Raw genomic sequence first — 23,548 nt, 5'->3', positions numbered from 1 at the left:
TTTTCCTGAAAAGATACAGTTTATGTTGAGGAAGAAGACTGTGACTCTGCATAGTGACATACTCTAATGTGCAGTATGCAGGGAAGAGTATTCAGTCTTCGAGATGTAATATATATGGCCTCAGGTGTTACATCCTGATGGACTGAAACCAGTAGAGCTGTCTCAAAAACGGAACACCTTTGGACTACTGATTTTAAGTCTGATCTTAATTTTCAAAATGATTTGGTTTTGGCAAATATTTTCCTAAAACTGCACTTGTTTCTAGGGATCGTATTAACTCAGTTTGGCATATTTAGTTCATGCCAGGTAATCATACCTTTAGAATCAACCTGTCTTAATTTCCTGAAGGTTATGCAGAGTGAAGGAAAATATTGTGAAGTGACTAAGGAAATAGAAACCTACACAGCTTCTTGCCAGCCAGCAAAAAAAAAAATAACGTCCCAGTTGAAATCTTTCTACATTCATTTTTCAGGAATGTTTCAAAGAAAATGTGCAGGGAAAGTGTGCCAGCAGAGAGCAGCTAAAGCAACTGCTTGGTACTCTCCTGATGGAACCAGTAGCTATCATTTTATGACCTCTCTCCTTTTTTCATAATGCCACATGGGCTGGCTGCTGGTTGGTGTCCCAGAGCATGTCAGCACAGCTTGTCAGGCAGAGGTGTCAGAGCACTTGTGGACAGTTGGCCTTGCTTGGCTACAGCAGAGACTGAGGGGCAGCACCGGTTATGGGTGCACTGCTCCACCTGGAGCAATGCCAGTGTGATGCACAACTCTGAATTTTGCACCAACATTTACCAGCTTACATATCTGAATGCCTTGCTTTAAGAGCAGTGCATCTCTTTTAACTTTGTGTAGTGTTGGCTAGTATGTAATTATATGCATGCACTCTACTGTGTAACTTAATAGTTTGGAAACTAACACTGTCTGCTCAGTAGTTTTTTTTGCATATGGAAAATTGGCTTTTACACACAGTTTATATGCATGCTGTTACAATTCAGTGATAAAAGCTTCCAAAGCCTGGGCTAAGATAGCTGAAACACAGTGGCACTTAAGATAATTAAGTTAATCTAGAGATTAACTGCAGTAAATGTCATTTTAATGGTCCAACATGCTGGCATTTTCATCACTTATAATTCTCATCCTGTGTTTGACAGTGTGACTGATAATGCCTATTTCCCTGTTTGGAAACAGCATTGGTTTATTTGAAACTGTTCTGCCTTTGTTTAGTCATATGTGTCTAAATACAGTTACTCTCATCTCTGCAAGCTTACAGATACTGAATGCTGACTGCTCATAGCTATCAGCTCAAGCCCAGACTTTCTGTGCACTGATTTAGCAGGGAAAAAAAAGAAACAAAACATGCCTATATTGAAACATAGATATGCATTATGTAAAAGAACAGTTTTTACACTGATTTGATCCTCCATCCATGTGGGTCATCAATACTGCACTGAAGCCAGTGGAGAAAACATAGCAACTGAAAGTTTGGCTTGTGGATGTCACAGGTTGTATAACAGCATCCTGACTTCATAGGGCTCTGCTGAAGACTGTGGATAGTCAAATCTGAAATTCAGCCTTTTGTTTCAGGCTTCTCCTTGGCTCTAGTTTAGACAGTTTTACATGGCAAGCTTATTCTTCATTAGAAATGCAGGATTGTGCAGGTCCTCTGGGATCATCAAGCCTTGTTCCACTATCAGAGTTGTACTTTCTCACAATGCAGTGAGCATCAAACATAAGACCAGTCAGTTTTTTGCTCCCAAATTCCTATTGGGAAGCTGTTCTCATCCCAGAGATTAGGGAACATCTGTGAATTTCGTTTCTTCTCATTTTCTCTGTTCCAGCTGTTTACCTGATGTCTTTAGAAACAACAGTTGCTTCCCTACCAATCCTCCACTTTTTGCTGGACCTAAATAAAATTATGTGTTTAATTTCTGCTCATAATGACCTTGGCATTTGATTAATGTATTTCTTACCGGGCAATCTGAGCTTGACTTCGGTTTTTGTGGGAGACCTTTACAAGATACCATTGCAGGCATACATATTCAAGGAAAAAATATTAAAATAAAATAAATATTCCTGACAATTCTGCTAGATCTTATTTCCGCACATAGCAGATTTATTATAGGCAACATTATAGATTTAATACTGCATCCTAGTGGTCTTTTTCCTGACCATTTTTGTGTTCTCCAAAAATACCTGCATGCTCTCCAGTTCAAAGAAGTTTCACAATGTAAGTTGTGGCACATGGTAGCACAGCCGTCAGCTTGTTTTGGCTTCTGGCCTAACGAGTTGCCCTGTGCAGCTGGAGCTCTCTCCATAGGAATACCTTCAAGAACTGAATTTATCTCATTCATAAGAAGTGCCACACTAGGAGTTCATAACTATCTTGTGGTATACAGATCTTTCTGTCTTTCTCATTCTTTGCAGTTTCTAGCTGATGACGCCACATCTAGGTACTTGTCAACATTATACAGATGTCCAGCAACAGAAATGATCGCTACCCTTGAAAGGTGTTGGTATTTTACAGTACGCGTTACTGAGTGCTGTTCATCTCTGACAGTTGTGTGAAGTCATTTCTCCATGCTGTGCAAGGGAAATGACAGACCTGTGAGTGTTACAGGGTGTGCTGCCTGGATGCTGGGAGGTACACAGAGGTGAACATGAGCTGGTGAATATCACAGGTCGTGGTTAGAGCACGTGGGCAATAGAGGCAATGCAAGGTAGTGCACAAGCCTGAGAGGAGGATATGGGCTAACATGAGAATCAGTGTGGTCAATGTGACAGGAAAGATGAGACAACGGACAGAGAATATACAAGTGTCTTGACTGTTTAGCCCTGTGGTATGAAAAGCAAGAGAGAAGGGAGGAAAAGTAATACCTGGAAACTGTTTACAACATGTAACATTAGCCTCTAAGATGGATCGTAAACGATCGATTAACAGACTTATGAGAGATAAGTATGTTAATTCCCCAAATTTAAAAATACAAGCAAAAGATTGCATGTAAACCTTATCTTAGATGAGACAGTGCAGAAGCTCAGCCTCATACATAGTCTTGCAGTGCTATCTTTGGTACTTGACAGAAATCTGAGGAAAAACATGTGTTTTCTCTGAACCTCACAGACTGAAAGAAGTGATTTTCAGCAGTAACTTTCCTTTTCATCAATTCCTCAGAGCTCCAAGATGTCTCTGCTCTACATTGCCCCTTGAACTGGAGCTAGCAGTCCCTTATGTCGTTCTCTTCTGACATGCTGTTAGCAACCTTGCAGCTCAGACTATTCTTGTCTGACAGAAGACATTCCTTGACTGAAATTCCTCCATTACTGCTCTGAGCAGATGGGAAAGCTGTTTCCTCTTCCTTGCATATAGCACTTCATATATTGCTGCCTAAGCTGAGCAGAAACCGATCCTTACAGGAGGGGGGATTAGGAGGAGGAGATGTCCAACATATACTGTGGTTAATGGTGTCTAGGAAGCAGAGGCAACATGACAAGGAGAAGGAGATGGAGAAAGAGGAGAAGGAGGGCCTCAGCAGGTTGCTGCCTACCATTCCCCAGAAGGACTGAGGGCAGCTGCCTGTCTGCATTGATGCAGCCCTGGTGGGGAGCAGAGGCATCTGCCCAGAACCAGCCTTTGCAGTCACAGAGAAAGCTGTGCTATGTATTTCCTTCGCTCTTCATTGCAGCCTCTGCCCACACAGACTTTATATCTTGTAACCCTTTTTTTAAGTGTACTGAACAGCAGTTCATATTTTGACCTCTCCACACTTCTTGGAAGGTTGCCCTGAATACTTGCAACTTTCACAGTTAGGAGGCTTTTTCCTATTTCTAGCCTAAAGATATTCATAGCTAGTTTCTGGCTGTGTGTGTGCGCTCCAAGAATCCTTTACTTAAATCATATCCTTCCACCCTGCTGGGTGTTTTAGTTACAGGCAGCGGTCAAATCCTTCATCATACCTATGCTTTGCATTGATGAACAAGAAAGGTTTAGTGTCATCACACAGCAGCATCCCTGCTCCCCCTCTGATTCCCAGTTCTCCAGAAGAGGTTTCTCCACAGCCTTCTGCCATCAGTTAAGTACTTTCCAGTGCCTTCTGCCACTGCCTAACTTTACCTGCTTTGTCCTTGAGTTGTGTTTAACTTTTTCAGAGCTATGTCTGATTGGTGGCACATAGACTATGAGCAGATCTTAGAGCTAAGTTTTACTCATTTGTTCCAACTAAGACACTAACATACTATAAATCCTGCTATTAATACCTGAATGGATGGTTTTGCATTTATTAATACTGTTGAGATTGTTTGTGGGTTTTTTGTTGTTTTTACCCTTCCGAAGGTACTGGTAATGCTCTCTTGTTCAATAAAAGAGGAGTGTTCTTAAGTTTTTGGAACTTATAAAATGCCAAACAAGTGAAAATGCTAGAGGAAATAGTTCCCCCATCCTTTATTAGCTTCACTTTTCCACTTTGCCTGCTTTCCCATCTGCTTTGCATTTCTCTTGCTCATCTCCATTTTCTTCAGACATTTGCTAAAGCAGTAATTGATCTAAAATAATATAAAATACCTTACTGAAATCCAGATACATTGGTTACTGTGATTGTTGCATGAAGTTTGGTTGATCGAAAACTCCAAAGATTATGACATTTTTCTCCATGAATAAACCAAAGGCAGACTGCTATTTTCTCCTTCAAAGTTTACATTTGCATCTGCTGTTGTGCCCAGTGTAGTTATGATCACCTGAGATAGGAGTAGTACAATATGTTCTGAAACATGTTAAGATTAACACAGGTTCATTTTCCTTTAGCACTTTTTAGCCTAGCAAATTGGCTCAACCATAACTAGAAAAGGCTAAGTAAAGAGGGCTTGTGCTACTTTCACTTATTTTTACCACATAGCACTGTGAAGGGCTTTGAATTTTTATCTGAATCTTTCTTTGCTGTTTTTCACCCTCATAACTGAAGTCTTAGTAAGCCAGAAGTCTCTGTGATTAGAAACACATTTAAATGGAGTCATTACTTATTAGGATGCAATGAGGGAACATAACTTTCTATCATAGTCTTCTTAGTCCCTCAATCAGATTGTTTTCTCGTCCTACTCAATGTAGCCAGTGCCTTGATTGAGGCCTAAGTAGTGTGTTCCACTTAACATTGATTTAATTTTAGGTTCAGAGATATCTGATAAAAAAATTTCACCCTAAATGACATGCTTCTGTCTCATTACATTTTAATTTTATGTACTGAGATTTTGACTAATTTTTTTTTTAAGAACAGTATTTTAATATCCTAATTCCCTCAATTTCACAATTTGTAATAGATACACTTTTTATCTCGTAGAAGTCAGAGTAAATTACCAAAGACCAGACTGTGTATCAGAATAAGTAGGAATCAGAGTTGGTTTTTAGTATGAGGTAAATTTTACCTCATGAGGTAAATTCAAGCCTCTTGCATACACTACAAAAACAGTCCTAAATTGAAATCCAGAAGCAAAAATGTGTGACCATATTTAGTTGTTTTTGACTTTAAACTGTTTTTCATTCCTCGGAGTAAGGAAAGTAATAATGTGACTGACTGATGGTCACTGCATTTAATTTCATCATTTTGAAGGCCTTAGCTCTCTTTGAGAGGTGCAGTGTTGGCATGAGGTTGGTCAAAGCTAGCAAGACATTTGAATTATGATGGTGATTCATCATAATTAATTGAGGATAAAGAAACATTTCTATTTATTTCATAGAGTTAATTGCAGTTTGTCACATGTGGGTAATGTTTTCTCTAGCTGTAGTCATAGAATCACAGAATGGCTTAGGTTGAAAGGGACCTTAAAGCCCACCCAGTCCCCAACCCCTTGCTATGGATAGGGTTGCCACTCACTAGATCAGGCTGTCTAGGACCCCATACAAATGCTAGGGATGGGGCATTCACAACCTTTCCGGGCAGCCTGTGCTCACCACCCTCTGAGTGAAGAATTTCTCCCAAACATCTAATCTAAATCTCCCCTCATTTGGTTTAAAGCCATTCCCCTCTTTCCTGTCTGTCTGTGTGAAAAGTCATCCTGTTAATAAGCTCTCCTAAGTACTGGAAGGCCACAATGAGATCTCCCTGGAGCCTTCTCTTCTCTGGGCTGAATAAGCTCAGTTCCTTCAGCCTTTCTTCGTAAGAGAGGTGCTCCAGCCTTCTGGTCATCCTCATGGCCCTCCTCTGGACCCGTTCCTACATTTTTGCATCTTCTGCTGAAGGCTTAGACCTGGACACAGTACTCTGGAAGGGGCTTCATAGGGACATAGCAGATGGGGGACAATCACTTTTCTTGCCCTGTTGGCCACCCCTCTTTTGATGCAGTCCATGATACAGTTGACCTTTTGGGCTGCAAGAACATGGCTGGTTCATGCCCATGTCGTTGGGTTTTTGTGGACCCACTCCTCAAGCCTGTTCAGGTCCGTCTGGATGACGTCCCTTCCTTCTGCTGTATCAAGTGCACCACTCAGCTTGATGTCATCTACAAACTTGCTGACAGTGTACTCAATCCCATCCTCTGTGTCATTGATGAAGATGTTGAAGAGCACTGATACTAAAACAGACCCCTGGGGGACACTACTCATTACTGGCCTTCATCTGAACATAGAACCATTGACCACAACCTCTGGCTGTGGTCCGTCCAACCAATTTTTTATCCTCTTCAAATCCATATTTCTCCAATAAGATAAAGATATGCTGTGGGACCCTGTCAAATGCCATGCAGAAGTCCAGGTAGGTGACATCAGTTGATTTTTCTTTCTATACTGATGCTATTTGTCATAGAATACAACTGAATTGGTCAGGCTGATCTGCAGGTGAACCTGTGCTAGCTTCTTGCATCACCTCTTTGCTTCACATGTGCTTTAAGAGCTCTTGCAAGAGGATCTTGTAAGATGATACATCTCAGTTGATTTTCCATCCTAGTCTCCTCTGCCATGTGCAGAACGTGAGGCAAGGTTGGAGGTGGCAACATATTCATGTCTGTATTTTGTCACTACATACTGCAGAAAACACTCATATTATTGGAGTTTGTTATGAATTATTGTTGCTTTTCTACAAAACTAGCCTTAGGGTCTGCAGATTGGAAAATGTTGCTTTATATTGCATTGGAAATACCATCTGCCCACAAAGTAAAGTCAAAATACCAAGATTTTCTTTTCAGTTCCTGTGAATCTTGGAAGAATTTAACAGAGCTGTGAATCTTGGAAGAATTTGTTACCTGGCATCATATTTTTGTTCCATTAAAATATTTTTTACCAAATTTTTCTGAACCCTGAGAAAAATATGGCACAGTAGTTGAGAAACTTTTTTTAGGCTTGTTACTTCTCTGCCATAACAGAAGATTTTGGGATTGAATGAATATATGTAGAAACTAGGAAAAATAAGCGTGAAAACATAATTGATACTTTTTGACTGGCAAAACCAAGTTCTAGATAAAATCTAGTATTTTTTTTCTGTTTCCAGTGGATCTCACTGAGGAGTGTATTTGTAACCTTTCTGCATTTTAGGCACCAGTAACATGGCAAGCTTTAAAAAGTGATGTTGCTTAAAGTTCTGGTGCAGAGCACTGAGCACATAGAAAGATTTCTTCATTACATATAAACAAAACATCTCATGTTCATCTATTGCTGATCTTTTTGAAGACGTATGAGCTGATGGCAGATTCATGTTTACAGTTCAGTATTTCTCCAGGTTACACGTGATATTTCAGAATTCCAATTGAGCATTAGACAGTGAGAAAAAATAGAAGTGCGACATGCACTTTTGAATTTCCCAAGAAGAATCTGAATTGTTCTTTCACATTCAGGAACCTGCACAAGTCAGGTGATATTTCTTTCCAGAAAACACATAATTATATTCATGCACAATTTGAGAGAGCTTTCCAAAGGAGACAGTCACCTACGTAATAGAGATATCCACAGACTAATCATCCTCACCTACTCCTTTTTTTTTTTTTAACAGATGAGAATTTCTTAATTACATGCATTTTGTTTTTGAATGTCTAGGTCATTTTTAAGGCTTCAGGTTTTTTTGTATGTAATTCCTTCACAAGCATTCCTGGTACCCTGTCATGTATGATAAAAATGTCGTAATTTGGAAACAAATTCAGGCTTGATAACCTAGAATGGAAATGAATCTTATGAACTTGATTTTGTAAGAGGTCTTTAACCTTTGCTATAACGGCATTAATTTACTAAGGCATATGCAGTTGATTTATGAACCTTTCAAGTTTTCTTTCAGTTTAGTCTTAAAATAATTGCATGTCTAATACCTTTTAAATGCTATTCATAATTAAATTTCATTCTTGTTACAAATTATTTTTTTGTTTGTTTGTTTGTAGCTCTATTGTAATTAGCGTAAAAAATGCTGACGACAGGGAACGAACAGAACAAAGTCTATTTTACAGAACACTGTAGAAGCTTAGCACATTTTGGAGGATTTTATGTGGTAGTGTGAGTAAAGTAGGTCATATGGAGAAAAGCTGTGAGTCATGGCGAACTGCAGAAGGAATGGGTGCCAGTATTAGGAGCAGGATTGTTACTTTTTGGTATACATTTTGCATGAGGAGTTAATGGTGTTTTTTACAGTTTTCCTGTGCCTTTGTTTTTTGTTTTTTGATTTTGATTTTGTTGTTGTTTGTGTAGGTTTTTTTGGGGGGGAGGGGGGGGTGGTGTTTCATTTTATTTTTGCTTGTTTTTGCAACTCCTCCTCGTGGAAGAATGAAACATAGTGCAGCTTGGCAGCTCTGACACACAAAGTCTTAACTTAACTGGGTTCTGCGCACTACAATTCTGACACTGTGCTGCTTCTTATATGCAGATCTTTTGAATTTCATCACAAATGACTGAATTTTCCCAGAACAACATAAATTCTTTGCCATTTTGTTAAGCAACCCAACTGAAGGCAGGCCTGTGGTGCATGTCCACAGTAGGTGAGGAGGCTGCAGCAGGAAAGCTTCCTTCTCCCCTGCCTGGCTGCAGGAAAAGAAACAGCATCCTTGTCCACTTCACCCTGGGCATACAGAAAAAGAACATCTGAGCAGAGCGGCTGCGTGAGGAACAGCATTAATGTATGTTAATTCTTCAGAGAATTCAGAGATTCTGCAAGTGGGTGGCTCTTTTGCATGGATCTGAGGCAAAGCGACTGCAGCAAAGCTGTTCTACCTACTCTGGTGCTGTGGCCTACTTACAGTTTCAGAGAACTTCATGCCACTGAAGGCAGCTAGCTCCCTGCACAAACTCGTTTGTTTGGGATTTGTGTGGGAAGGTGTGTGCATTATCCTCTGCTGCATATGTTAGACTGCACAGAAATGGCTGTATGTGACTTGCTGTGATCACACCTGGTGAAATGTCGTCATCGTTACTGGTGCTTTAGTCTTCTGAAACATTAGCATACATAAAAACATTTCCAAATGTAAAACATTTGAAGCTTACATTTAGGGTTCTGTGTAATCTAACTGCTTATTTAACAAGTTCCTATCTGAGTTATTTTGTCATACTTTTAGATATGAAGTCTAGCAAAGAAAAAAGCATGATTTGGATCTACGCATCTGCATTGGATATATGCATTTCTGCATATATTTTAATAAGACACAGATTTGCAGTCTGAATTCATAAATCAAATTAGATGTGCTAATACATGTTTGTACAAAGTACAAAGCCTAATATGCTTTGTTCCATTAAAATAATATTATTTTAAATTATTTTAGCTAAAGTAATCAAAGTTTTATAAAAATGTTTGGAAATCAGTGTATTGAGGAACAAAGTGCTCTCTTTCATATTCCCATATTTATCAGTAAAAGCAAGACGAATGCAAAGAATAAGCTTGTCGGTAGGCTTTTAGAATTTGACTCCTTTCTAACATCCCTCTTTATTATTACCCATATGAAGAAATTGTAGACTTTCTGTAAACAAATCAATATTCCTTTTTATTTTCTGAAATGATAAAATGGTCCTTTGTTCATTTGGTCCCAAAGTCAATGTCAGAGAAGTAAGGCAACAGCGAAAGAGGAAAAATTACAGTGACTGCATAACTTGATTTTACACTTTTACTACAGCAACCTCATTGTTCCCCGGGCAGCTGGGGTCTGACATTAAAAAAAAAGACAATATCTTTTTTTTTAAAGCCCTTTAAGCAAGAATTCTTAGACTCTACTGCACTTCTCAAAGCAGTTCCTGCATTTCCAAAATATTTTGATTTTTTTTTTCCATTTTGAAACAAACAAATAAACAAAATACACAATTATAGTCTTAAATAGGTTGTTTATTCTGTAAAAAAGCAAATAATTAAATCCACTTTTCATAATCAGCAGATATCAACTGACCCAAATGCCACAGTCCAGTGATGCATTGATGCAGGTCTTCAGATCCAGTTTTGCATTCCAGGTTACTTGCTGTCTGAGAGATAAGTGGAAGCACAGAAAGAAGCCACTCAGTAGATGTATTATTCTTTTTAAACACAGCCTAAATCACAGAAGCAGCAGAGTTTTATAGCAACTTCAGCAGAGATAACACAATTTCAATGACAGATTGTTAGGTAGCCTTATTCCCCTTTTACACTTGTCACTTAGGCAAGTGTAAACAAGTTATTTGTCTCAACAGTTTTAAGGGTATGGAACCCATGTTGCAGAAGGATTTGTGTCATTGCTAACACTGTGATATCTCCAGGTCACATATCTTCTACCAATCTTTAGTTTTTGGGTACTTAGGATATGTGTGAATTGCAAATCTCTGGATTCACACAGAAGATAATAACAGGATATAGACCCCGACTAACTGAAATTTTAGATTTCTCTAGATCCCTCAAAGTCTAGTTATCAAAACTACACATAATTTGTTTTGCAAAGTACATCAGTGTAGAGTGTATGACTGAGTGTACATTTTGAATGATGAGTATTTGTCTCTCTGTACGCTGTAGAGTATGTACTTTGTGATTATTACAGACACCAATTACATGGAGACTGATTTTGACCTTCTGCATGTAAGTGATTAAAAGAGAGTTCACTCTTGTTCCTAGAAATAGGAAACAAGACTTTATATTTTCTTCTTTCATGAGTAATCCCTCCCTATTCTGTTAGATTATTAAAAGTTTATTTAAACTTTCTCTTCAGAAACTTTATCAATTAACTGTAGCTGTATCAAACATTATATAACAGTAATCAAACTAAATTGCTATGCAGTAGCTTTCATTACACAGTGACACACTTTTCTAAGGGCTACAGAAATAGCTTAATTATACGTCTAGACATTTCTGCAAAGAGAGAATAAAAACATGTTTTTTTCAGCCTTTCATAGTTTTAGTGTCTGTATTTATAGCTCTGGATGTCCAATACTAACTTCATACCTACAGATTTTATTTCCCCTTTGTGAAGTTGCAAGGTTGATTTCCCAACCAATTCAATTTCATGTACTTACATGTTAATAAAAATAGTAGAAGTTTGCCCTTTGATAAGCGAAATGAGTCTGATGTTCATGAGTGTAGCAGTCGTGCTATAGGTGTGCCTGGCAGAAGTTCATAGGATAACTCTTCTGGTTCTTGAAGAGAACAGTCAGTCTCACAAGAAGAAACAAAGGCATCTTAAGAATTTTTCCTTACTTACTGGTAAAAGGGAACCTGCAGTGCTGTCAGCTGCAGCTCTGCCTGAGAGAGAGCAGGATGGTATAAGCATAGTGATGTGGTCAAAGGTCAGATTTCTCACCAGTCCTTTCAGACAAGGGACAGTGCTCAAGCAGGGGCTGTACATCCTGGAGTTAAACACTGCCTGAGTGTACAGAAGGTAGAAAATATGTCAGGTTGTTTAAGCTGGAGTTAGAAGAATTGCAGAAGTGCAAAGAATAAAGTCAAAAAAGGCCAGGGGAAAAATTGAGATGCATCTAGCATTAGATAAAAATGGTAGCAAAGTCAGTCATCCTCACATGAAGAAACGCTGGTGAAATTTTCTGGAAGGAGAAGCATCTTTGTATTTTTTGCTTTATTTTTATTAAAAGTTCAGCTGTTCCTGGGTGTCTAGCCAAATTAACTACTATTAGCACCAAAATTAACAGTTACAAAGTGGTAAGATGTAAGCCTAGAATAAGAAAAGGCTAGGCTAGAGCTTATTCAAATCCTTTAGAATAGTTGGCTGCACCGAGTGCCATCTTTAGTGTGTTCTTTAGAGATCAAGCTTCTTGAATTTGTATCAGTTAACTGTTAACAGTCATTTCTCATAGCAGCAAGACAGAGAACCACCTATATGTAGTACACACTTCAAGATGAAGGAATTATAGGCCAGTTAGTTTGACTCCCCAGAAAATAAACAAGTAGGAAATATTAAGCAAAGTATATTAGGCACCTGGAGATGAAGTATGGAGGTTACCATCAATGCAAAGTTTTTTGTCAAGATCAAGTCATGCCAGATAGGTCTGCTTTTTTTCTCAAGCAGGGTAAGAGGCATTGCTATAGAAGAGGAACAAAAAATATCATACATACTTAACATGAATAAAGCCTTTGGTACTTGTTTCATTTGACAGCCTCACAGTAAATTGGAGAAATCTAATCATAATGCTGTGATTCTAAGCTGAATGGAGTACAGGCGGATTGTAGAGAGAGTGCTGTTGGTGTAGCTAGAATCAGCAGGAGCATAGGGGCAACCAAAGTCTTCTTGGGTCTGCTCATTTCATTGCTTTTGTTGGTAATCCTGGATAATGGAGCAAAGAGTACACTTACAAAAACTTTGGACAACATAAAATGAGAAAGACTGCAAGAATGTCCCTGAACCCTGCATCCCCAAACCTCTATGTGGGGACCAAGGAGGTAAATCCCTCCCCACTGTAAGGGCAGAGCAAGTCCAAGAGTGCCTCCTTAGACTGAATGAATACAAGTCTATGGGGCCAGATGGCGTGCATCCCAGGGTCCTGAAGGAGCTGGCTGAGGTGGTTGCCGAGCCGCTCTCCATCATATTTGAGAAGTCGTGGCTGTCAGGTGAGGTCCCGGATGACTGGAGGAAGGGTCACGTCACTCCCATATACAAGAAGGGGAGCAGGGAGGACCTGGGGAACTACAGGCCAGTGAGTCTCACCTCCGTGCCTGGGAAGATCATGGAACAGATCCTCCTGGACAACATGCTCGATCACATAAAGAATGAGCATGTGATCCGAGACAGCCAGCACGGCTTCACCAAAGGAAGGTCATGCCTAACTAATCTTGTGGCCTTCTATGATGGAGTGACGGCATTGGTGGACGAAGGGAAGGCGACCAATGTCATTTACCTGGACTTGAGCAAGGCCTTTGACATGGTCCCCCACCACATCCTCATCTCCCCCACCACATCCTCATCTCCAAATTGGAGGGAAGTGGATTTGATGGGTGGACGACCCGATGGATAAGCAATTGGTTGAAAGGCCGCAGACAGAGGGTGGTGGTCAATGGCTCTATGTCCAGGTGGAGGCCGGTAACAAGTGGTGTCCCCCAAGGGTCTGTCTTGGGACCGGTGCTCTTTAACATCTTTATTAATGACATCGATGAGGGAATTGAGTGCACCCTCAGCAAGTTTGCTGACGACACCAAGCTGAGTGGTGCGGTTGATACGGTGGAAGGAAGGGATGCCATTCAGAGGGACCTCGACAGGCTGGAGGGCTGGGCTCGGGTGAACCTAATGAGGTTCAACACGGCAAAGTGCAAGGTTTTGCATTTGGGCCGGAAGAACCCCAGGCACCCGTACAGGCTGGGAGGAGTGGTCCTTGAGAGCAGCTCGGCAGAGAAGGACCTGGGGGTCCTGATGGACGAGAGACTGAACATGAGCCAGCAGTGCGCTCTGGCAGCTCGAAAGGCAAATGGGATCCTGGGCTCCATCAGGAGAGGGGTGGTCAGCAGGGACAGGGAGGTGATTGTCCCTCTCTACTCGGCTCTTGTGAGGCCTCATCTGGAGTCCTGTGTCCAGGTGTGGAGCCCTCAGTACAAGAAAGACATTGAGATTTTGGAAAGGGTCCAGAGGAGGGCGACTAAGATGATCAGGGGGCTGGAGCACCTCCCCTATGAGGACAGGCTGAGGGAGTTGGGCTTGTTCAGCCTGGAGAAGAGAAGGCTGCGGGGTGACCTCATTGCAGCCTATCAATACCTGAAGGGAACCTACACCCAGGAGGGGAGTAAACTCTTCAAAAGGGCTGACAACAGCAGGACTAGGGGAAATGGATTGAAGTTGAAGGAGGGAAGATTTAGGTTGGATGTTAGGGGGAAGTTCTTTACAAGGAGAGTGGTTAGGCCCTGGAACGGGCTGCCCAGGGAGGTTGTGGATGCCCCGTCCTTGGATGTGTTTAAGGCCAGGTTGGACGGGGTCCTGGGCAACCTGATCTGAATGTGTGTGTTTGGTGGCCCTGCTAGGCAGGGGGGTTGGAACTACATGATCCTTGAGGTCCCTTCCAACCCAGGTGATTCTGTGATTCTGTGATTCTGTGAATGTTGAAGACTAGCATTAAAAAAAAAACAAACAAAAAACCTTTGCCAAAATGTAGTGTTCTTTATTGTCAAGGACAAAATTGTGTATGAACCTATATAGTTAACAGTACAAATCTAGAATTAGGAACAAAACAGAAAGGACCTGAAGGTTACACTGAATAAAAAGGCAAACAGGAGTGGAATGGGCTGCAGAAAGACATATATGTTGATCAGTATGTCCTGTAAATTTTCTCAGACCACAGCTGAAATGCATATTTGCATTTTGAATACATTGATGCAAGTCAATGCAGCCTGTGGAAGGGCAACAGAAGGAATCATATATTAGAAATATGGTATTGTAGTGTAAAGAGGAAGTCTGATCTGATGTTTGGTAATGAGTGCACAAAAAACCTTTGCAGAACATAGAACAATTTGCTTTCTGCATGTATGGTGTATAAGAAACCAAGTGTTTTATCTATCCCTGTGAAGATCCAGGTAAGTTACAGGGAAGAATATTTGAGTGGTCAATGTAACACAGCCTTGAAATAAATGGCACAGGGAGGTTGCAGAGACTATAGTATGGGAGAACATTATGCATAAATTGGACAAACATCCGTTGTAGATGTAATTGATGCTGCCAAGGAGCATAGGGGTAGATAATTCAGGTTCATTTCTGCCTTTCTTTTCTACATTTCTCTGCAGCAGGTTCCATAAATAAAATTAAGAAAAAAAAAAAAAGGCATAGTTTTAAGCAGTCTTTATTCATCCTTCTGTCATAAAATCATTAAAGTTGGGTAGGAACTATCGCTATTAAGGGATAAAACAAACAGAAAATGAAACTCTTATGCAGCAATTAGAAAGAAGATTTAAAAAGCAGATGAAAGAAAAAAATATTTCTTCTGCACTCACAATTGGAATCATGGCAATGATTGAGTTATGAGCTGCTTTGTGTGCCATGCAAATAAAGGCCAAGATGAAGGCTGACTGTATTTCAACTGGTTTGTCTTTCAGAAGAGGTCCTGTGTATTATTCCAAGTTAGTGTCGTGCTGAGTCTGTCCTCAAAGTTTATCAAAGAGTAATAAGACTGTCGTAATCAATTTTGCTAGAATATATTTGCCCCTGATTATCTGATATGCTATGGACTGAAAAAGCAGTACTCTACAGTGTGCCTGAAGTATAGCTGATTCACCTGCCTGGCCTACATACTTCTCATTGGCCCAAGCAACTGAAAAAGAAGTGTGTTTGCAGGATGTGCAAGGCCCTGTGCTTAGCAAGTATATCTTTTTTCACTGTTTATTTTATTTCTTTTGCATTCATATTCATTCTTTTGATACGAAATGCTGCAGTTCTCTGCTGTTTCTTCGAGGGCTGCTCCAAAAATAATTTATTTGTAATGCTGGCCCATGACACTAGAGGCAGATGTTGGTGGAATGACAGTAGAGGCTGAACCTTCCTGCCAGTATTTTGCTTCATTTTGGTGTGACAGATGGCAGCAGAAGGGCAGCCTGACACAGTGGCATCTAAAATAAAAGTGCAAAGTGAAAGACAAGCTTTTGCTAAAGCTATACAATAACAAGCATGGCATGCAGGTTCTTGTTGACCACTGGTGAAAATGCACAGCTAATGGTTGTAACTGTGTTGAAAAAGAGTGTTTTGTTTGAGAATTTGCTCTGTCAGATAGTTATTGTGCTATTTGTATCTGTTGTAGTTTCCATGGAAACAAATAGGAGTAATTACTTTCAAAGCGTCCTATATAGTTTCCATTTTATTTTTTCTTATTCATTTATCTTTGCTAAATGGAATAGACATATGTTCTTTAAAATCAGTACTGTCCCATTTTATAGCACCTGCTTTGCTGTTTCAAAAAGTCATAAAAGCAGGTACATGTGAAGATGTAATTGGTCTTCCCTGTGCCATGGGCCTGCTTTATCTGATGAAGCCGTTTCACACTGAGAGTACTTCTTCTGTAAGACTCCTTCCATAGGCCATGCGCTGTCCTCTCTTTTGTCTACATCTCGTCAGTCAGATGAAATGCTGCTGTAAGTAAGTCTTACCTTTTAGTACGTAGATGTTATAAGGCGTGCTAGTTCTAAGTATAGCCATGTAATGTTGCCATGGAAATGCAGCATCATAATGTAAAATTAAATTTCCTGTGTCCACCTTATTTCACTAACACAAATGAGCAAAGCTGCAATCAGACAAATGCTATACTCATACTTTCTTTCAATGTTTAATATTGCCTTTTGAAAATCAAAAGAAAGTGAAAGCAAGGTTTTTTAGTTACTGTTAAATGTTCATACAGCATTGTGCATCTAAAAACTCTTCAATCATTGATAGAATTAAAATGTTTTTCAAGTCTCATGTGTAACTTACAGATGGGAAAAATTATGTACTTCACCAAAGCCTAGATTATGAGGTGAATCAGTACCTGTTCTAACTTGACACTTGGTCCCTGATTGTTGCATTTAATTGTATTGTTTAACCACTGAGGGACATAGAATGTAAGTAGAAGAACACAGGTTAACTGTTCTGCTAGTGTTACAGCATGTAATGCCCAAAGCTGTACTGTAGACTAGAAGACAGCAAGATCTTTATCTTTGAATTTATGCCACAGAGGCACTAAAAAGGAAAAATACATTCATTAAAATCAATATATGAGAAATAAAGCATATGTAAACTGAAATATCTATTAATTGTAAGAGTGTGAGTTATGGTAATTTAATTAATCTGTTTCTAGATGGACCCTAAAAAAGTCAGTAAAAATTTCTAAAGCACAATAAAATTCAAAACACTGTTCACTTTATAAAATGCAACACAATTACCAAGAAATCTTCAATTCTAGCAGCCACTATGTTGACATAATGAGTAGATGGCTTCCGGATGCTTTTCACTTGGTTTTTGGGACTGGTGCAAACTAACAAGGCCCAAGGTTCAACTAGCCAGTTGGCCTATCAAGTCCCATTGCTAAACCATGTTTCTTAGTGTCCTCTCCTAAATACCTGTAGACATGGACTCTACTGCTACCCCGGGAGCCCATCACAGTGCTTGATCACCCTTCTCTGTGAAGAAACTCTTCCTGTTATGCAATCTAAATGTCTCCTGTTGCAACTTGAGACCGTTTCTTTGCCTCCTGTCACTTGTGACCTGAAAAAAGAGATTAACTCCCTCCTCTCTGCAACCTCCTTTCAGGTTGTCTAAGAGAGTCATCAGTTCTCTCCTTTGGCTCCTTTTCTTCAGACTAAAGTATCCCAGTTCCTCCAACCACTGCTTTTAAATCTTATATTCCAGTCTCTTCCCCAGCTGTGTTGTTTTTTCTTTGTACAGAGATGAATTAGGCTGAAAAGAAGGAAGTAGAGTTTCTGCATGTATTGGACACATTCAATAACAAGGCTTTTTGGATGCTGGTACATCATAGAGAACTCCAGTCAGAGATCTTTCCTGTTGAAAGTCTGCAGTTACATGAAGCTAATTGTTTCTTCTTGGTTGTTGGAGAACAGGCTGTCTGCGTTAGTGCAAATACTGTAGGAGTTTTTTGATTTGTCCTTTTTGTCTGCTGATTTACAACACAACTAGTAACCCTATCAGTCAACGTCATCAATAAGTTGACAGCAGGCTAGGCTTCAGGTATACTAGTTGCACAGATACACAGGACATCTGTTAAATGTCTGATTTGGCAGCCCAATCCGCACACATTACTTCTGCCAATAGGGGAGACACAGCATCAGGCTGGCATGCCAGCATATCTGTGGGTCTTTGCTGGACAAGTACCAGATCTTGTCCACCAGTATAAAATTAAGCAAAGAGTCTGTGGGAGAAAGAAGACAAAACAGAGACAACTAAGAGAGATTTCAGCAACCATGAAAGAACCTATGTGGTCACATGGAGAGGTCAGAGGAGGTAAGGATGTTATTAGGGATGGGCAGGAAATCTTGTCTTGGATGCTGGGGAAATAAGGAGAGATGTGGCAGAGTGGATAGAAAGAGCTGGAATGTTGTGAGGAGAGAACACAGAGGAGGAGTTGCTGTATTGGCAGTTTCTGAAAGGTGTGGACTATGTTTTTTGGGGAATTCACATCTGTCGGCCACCTGCATCTCCTATTTTTTGCTAATCGCAGGCTGAACAGAGGAGGAGATTTTCTTACAAGTGTTCTTACAGGCATATAGTAAAAAGAGAGCTCACACTGCAAATTCATCATGAAATGAAGCCCTGGGAGTCAGACTGTCAGGACTTAGCAGAGGAAAAGATGAAGAGTTTTTCCAAAGAGCTTCCCAAATTTCCCTTGAATAAAAATGGACTAAGAGATTTTTGATGTTTTCAGCCTCACACCACATAGTGTTTTTAAGATTACGTGTGTATAAAAAATGACCTGCTAAAAGACTTTCTGCAAAGTTGACTGGAACATTTCTCTGCACAAATGTGGTCTAAACTAGTTCATATAAATTAATTGGAAGTTGCTGCTCTCCACTCAGTGATTGTGAAATATCTACTCTTCTCATTTCAACAGTCAGCTGAACCGATTTGCAAGATGTGAATGTAGATCAGTTCAGAATCCTCTTCCTCTCCACTTTGATGTGATTGCTTTTGATGCATTTTCTGGGTGCTTCCTCTTTGCTTACCTCTGTTTGTCAGACATGTCAGTGGCATAAACTCTGAGAGCATTCTTGCTGATTCTCTTCACTGTCAGATAAAGATGTACTTTTATCCAGGCTAGACACAGTTTTTTTTCAGCTATGCAGGTGTGACCACAATAAACGATGTAGCAGAATGTTGTCCATGAAGCCTCCTTAAATTGTTGTCTGTTTTTACCTTGGATAACTACTTAGTCACCTATTTATAGAAAACACAGCTGTGACAGGAAATTAGACTATACAAAACATACACTTAAAAGCATTCAGTGTCACCAAAATGATGCTCAAGGAAAGAGCTGTCTGTTCTTTATGTTATGTAATCACTGGCAACTGGCAAACTATGGTTTGCAAACTAAGAGATACACAGTCAAAAAATCATCTCAGAGTCTAACTTAACGCTATGAATGTACTTTCCAGACAAATATTCAAAATCTTTTTTTCTGCATAGTAATGAACACTCTGATTTTTTCCAACATTGGAAACTTGGCTGAGAGAAGATTCCACTAAAGGTAGACAAGGAGATCTTCAATTAAGATGCTCAGATTCTACCCTTAAACATCATTCTTCATCTCTTTAGAGATTTCTGCTGAAGATTTTATCAAGAAATGCAGAATTTGCTTCTCTATTTCACCATTTTTGCCCCTTCTGTCAATGTCCATCTCTTGCAACGGGGAAGGTGGCCGGATGTCCCAGAAGTGTTTTCTTTCATTACTGCAAGGCAGGAATGCTTTTACATGAATCCAGTGATGAGTGAATTTGCATGTACTGCATGTGTTTCAGCAAGACATTTGGAAACCTGAGAGTCTACAGCTGTGTTGAATTGAAACCTAGGATTGCAAAAGAGACTGTAAGTCTTTAATAGTTTATACAAGACATCTTTTCTTATCTGTGTGGTCTATTTGATAGTCTAACAGTTTAATTGAATGACAATTTTTTTTTTTAATCTCTCATAATATTGTAATATACAGAATCTGCCTTCCTCTGAGCCAGTGCCAGTGCCAGTGGTCTGCGGGCTGGTTCGGCCCGGTTCCGTGACTAGCAGGGCGGAGGGATTTCGCAAATCTGCTCCTCCAGAAATGGGAAACAGGGGACCCAAAATAACTAAATGCAGTGGCAGCAATCTGAGAAGAAACAAACTAATTTACTAAAGATGGTATCGGAATGCAAGATAACACACTATAACATAATATAATTACAATTGAATAATCAATCGAATGTAATGAGAGAGTGCCCGAATGGTGGAAAAGCCTCACCGTAACACTGAGGTGAGATGCACAGTCTGTTTGAGCAGGGAGGAGAGCCTGATGAAGAAAGAGAGGTCAGATGAACTACCAAGGCCTCATATCTGTTCCCCCTGAGCAGAAATGATGACAACACAGCAAGCAGTCTTGTGGGGAATGTAGTGATTCTTCTCTTCTGGGACATGTACTCGGAACTGGAGCATTAACACTTCAACTTCCAGTGCACTACATGATGATATGATTGGAGTACCACAGAATCACAGAATTGTAGGGGTTGGAAGGGACCTCCAGAGATCATCGAGTCCAACCCCCTGCCAAAGCAGGTTCCCTACAGCAGGTCGCACAGGTCGGCATCCAGGCAGGTCTTGAACATCTCCAGAGAAGGAGACTCCACCACCTCCCTGGGCAGCCTGTTCCAGTGCTCCGTCACCTCACTGTAAAGAAGTTCTTGCGCACATTTGTGCGGAACTTCCTATGCTGCAGCTTATGTCCGTTTCCCCTTGTCCTGTCTCCACTCACCACTGAAAAGAGTCCGGCCTCGCCATTCTGCCCTCCACACCTTAGATATTTATAGACCTGGATCAGGTACCGATAATCAAAAATCATAAAACCATGACAGCCAGACTTCTGCATCTCCGCGTTTGTTAGATTACTTCCTAGTAGTTTTCTCTGTATTAAAAAGTCAGTAATGTTTTCTGAGAAGCTTTTCTTCTCAAATGAACATGATGTCTTCTTTGCTTTCCCAATTTGCAGTTTCCTATTCTGATCTTAGTGTGCTTCTAAGGATCCCATACTGAGAAGGACTGCAATAAAAAGATGCTGGAAGTTGGTTAAGTGACTTCATGTCACAGAAGTAGCAGTCAGTGGACTGCTGCTATAGATTACTAGGAAGGTGTTAACTCATGCTTGACTGTACTATCTTATGATCAGGTAAATGTTTTTACTTTTCTCTTTACAGTACCTGCATGCAAATGGGATTGTGCATCGTGATTTGAAGCCAGAAAATCTGCTCTATGCAACACCAGCCCCAGATGCACCACTGAAAATAGGTAAACAGCGCTAAATAGATGTTTCCCTAATTTCTTAGGGAAGTAGTACTACTTCTTACCAGTAGTATGTGCTAGAAGTATGTAATTCTTACCATCACTTTGTTCTAAGCTAATGCTTATACTCAAATGAACAGTAAATTACTACTTCAGAAACACGATGGTGCATGGTGTTTTAAAAACAAACACAGAAGTGAATTCTTGTTGTGGTTAATTTACAGCTTAAATTTTGCAGAAAACTGTAGACAATAAGAGCACAGGTAGAACAAGAAGGATCATGGAGTGAGTTGTGTGCACCACTTCTGTGTCCTTTTTTTTTTGCTAAAATAGTATTATAAGGGAGAAGATTCATAGACACAATAAGTGCAAGTTTGCAGAAAAAGAGAAGAAAGTAAACAAACCAAGTATGTCCTCAGAGCAGACCTGTGGGATGAGAAGAAATGCTCATCATTATAGGGCACAGGAATTGCACCCTGAAGCAGCAACGGGGAGGGGTGAGGAGGAGGAGAGGTCAGGCTCTCCCTAGTGAGGATGTTATACGTCAGTTGACTTCCAAAAGCTGAGCATGTCCCACTCTTCCTGTAGCAAAGTGGAGGTCTGAGGAATCCAGCAGGCATCATGTTGTGTTCAGCCATGGACAGCTGCTGACCTAGTTCATACAAAAAGAGCAGTGCAGGGCTCCCTGGTGGGATGTGGGTTGTGGCATTCCAGATATATCAAGCTGGAAAAGGACTGATCTGTACAGGCTAAAAGAACAAAAACCTGGAGGCTCCTGCTCTCACCTTCTTAAAGAATTCTGTCATGTGCTGTTTTCCAGCAATTGTATTCCAGATATTCACTGCTCTGTCTGTTTGGAAGTACCACTCTGTACTCCTTTGCCAGGGAGCAGGTGAGCATGTGAGCAGTGAAAGTTCCATATTCATTATGCTTGTGTTCATCACAGGTTTCAGAAGCTAGTTTTTCCACAAACTATTTTTAAGAATTTTTTTACACATTTCTAGGAAAGCATTGCAATCTCAGGATGCTAGTATCTGCATTTACATTTTCTCGTGGCTCTGAACCACTGTTACATGTAATAGTTTAATGTAGTACCCAGCAGCTATGGTTTTATGGCTAGTAGTATGGACTTCTGGAGCATTCATCCTCAGAAGAGCAGCATCTTCACCCCCATTCTCAGCCCCTCCTTCCCTTTTCTGTCTCAGATGCCAGCCTGTTCCAAAGGTGCTGCCATATCAGTGAATCACAAATTAGATAGAACTGAGGTGAGAAGAAAGTACAGCTGCTCTGCTGAAAAGATAGCTCCACTTAACTAGCTCAGCTTAGTCAGTTTCAAGAGATGGCAGGAATCATCATCCTGAGACGGCAGCTAGGCTTAGGTGTAATGCTACAGTTATTTCTCCTAAGCAAGATTTCTATGTGAAATATGAAGACATAGCTGCTACCTATACTTTACTGACATTAAAAACCTACAAAATTTAAGAAAAATAGAAAATAGGCTACTTTGGAATAAGATGGGCTATTTTCAAAATTACACCCTCTGTGTGACAAACCCAGCACTACACACACTTTATTGTATAGGTGCTGCATATCTTGCAACTCCTACAGCAATGAGGGATGGAAAGACAGTATGTTGTACTTTGTTCTTAAATTGAGTAGTTCTTTATATTTTGATTAAGCTTATTGCCTTGCGTAAAGATAGATCTGTGGATGGCAGTATTTGTAAAATATATTACTGCTTAGATCAACTATAATACATAATGTTGAACATTTTAGGGATAAGGGAACACTAACAATAAATGTATAGAATAAAATATGAATTGCTTTTATCCTGATCAAAATGTACATTTTTTATATTCACTGTAACAAAACACAAATACATTTATTTTGTATTTTTAAGGACAGATTGTCATTACCAAAATTGTTCAAGAAATCACTGCAGTATGATTTTTCAGACAAAAATTCTGTTCTCTTCTGTTACTTTATTGAATTATTATATTTATTGAATTACTCACAAAGTGAAAGCTGGATATGTGCCTAACACAAGTTTCTGCATCACTGATTTTACAACCAGGCATCTCACTATATTGCCTGTGTGCAATCCTCGGGATAAACAGGTTACATTTGTGTCAGCCAAGAATACTCATTTGTACAGACAGTTTTTTGCTTCTGCACTGCAGTCTGGGCAGGTTCCTTAAACTGACCATCATTTCTCAAAA

The 23,548-nt window shown here is 40.0% G+C and overlaps 1 protein-coding gene across 1 annotated transcript in view; it reads left to right on the top strand.

The window, feature by feature from the left end:
* The window catches only part of CAMK4 (calcium/calmodulin dependent protein kinase IV), a 152,559-nt gene that overhangs the window by 112,630 nt on the left and 16,381 nt on the right, over nt 1-23,548 (top strand). The window contains exon 6 of the mRNA XM_042822839.1: nt 21,245-21,335. Within this exon, the coding sequence (XP_042678773.1) occupies nt 21,245-21,335 (91 nt within the window). The remainder of the gene's footprint in view (nt 1-21,244; nt 21,336-23,548) is intronic.

Source organism: Centrocercus urophasianus, unplaced genomic scaffold, assembly GCF_019232065.1.
Source record: "Centrocercus urophasianus isolate 14NV4802_14NV808 unplaced genomic scaffold, USGS_Curo_1.0 seq_21, whole genome shotgun sequence".
NCBI lineage: Eukaryota > Metazoa > Chordata > Aves > Galliformes > Phasianidae > Centrocercus > Centrocercus urophasianus.
Note: the sequence above shows the minus strand (reverse complement) of the source record. Positions and strands in the feature narration are given on the sequence as shown.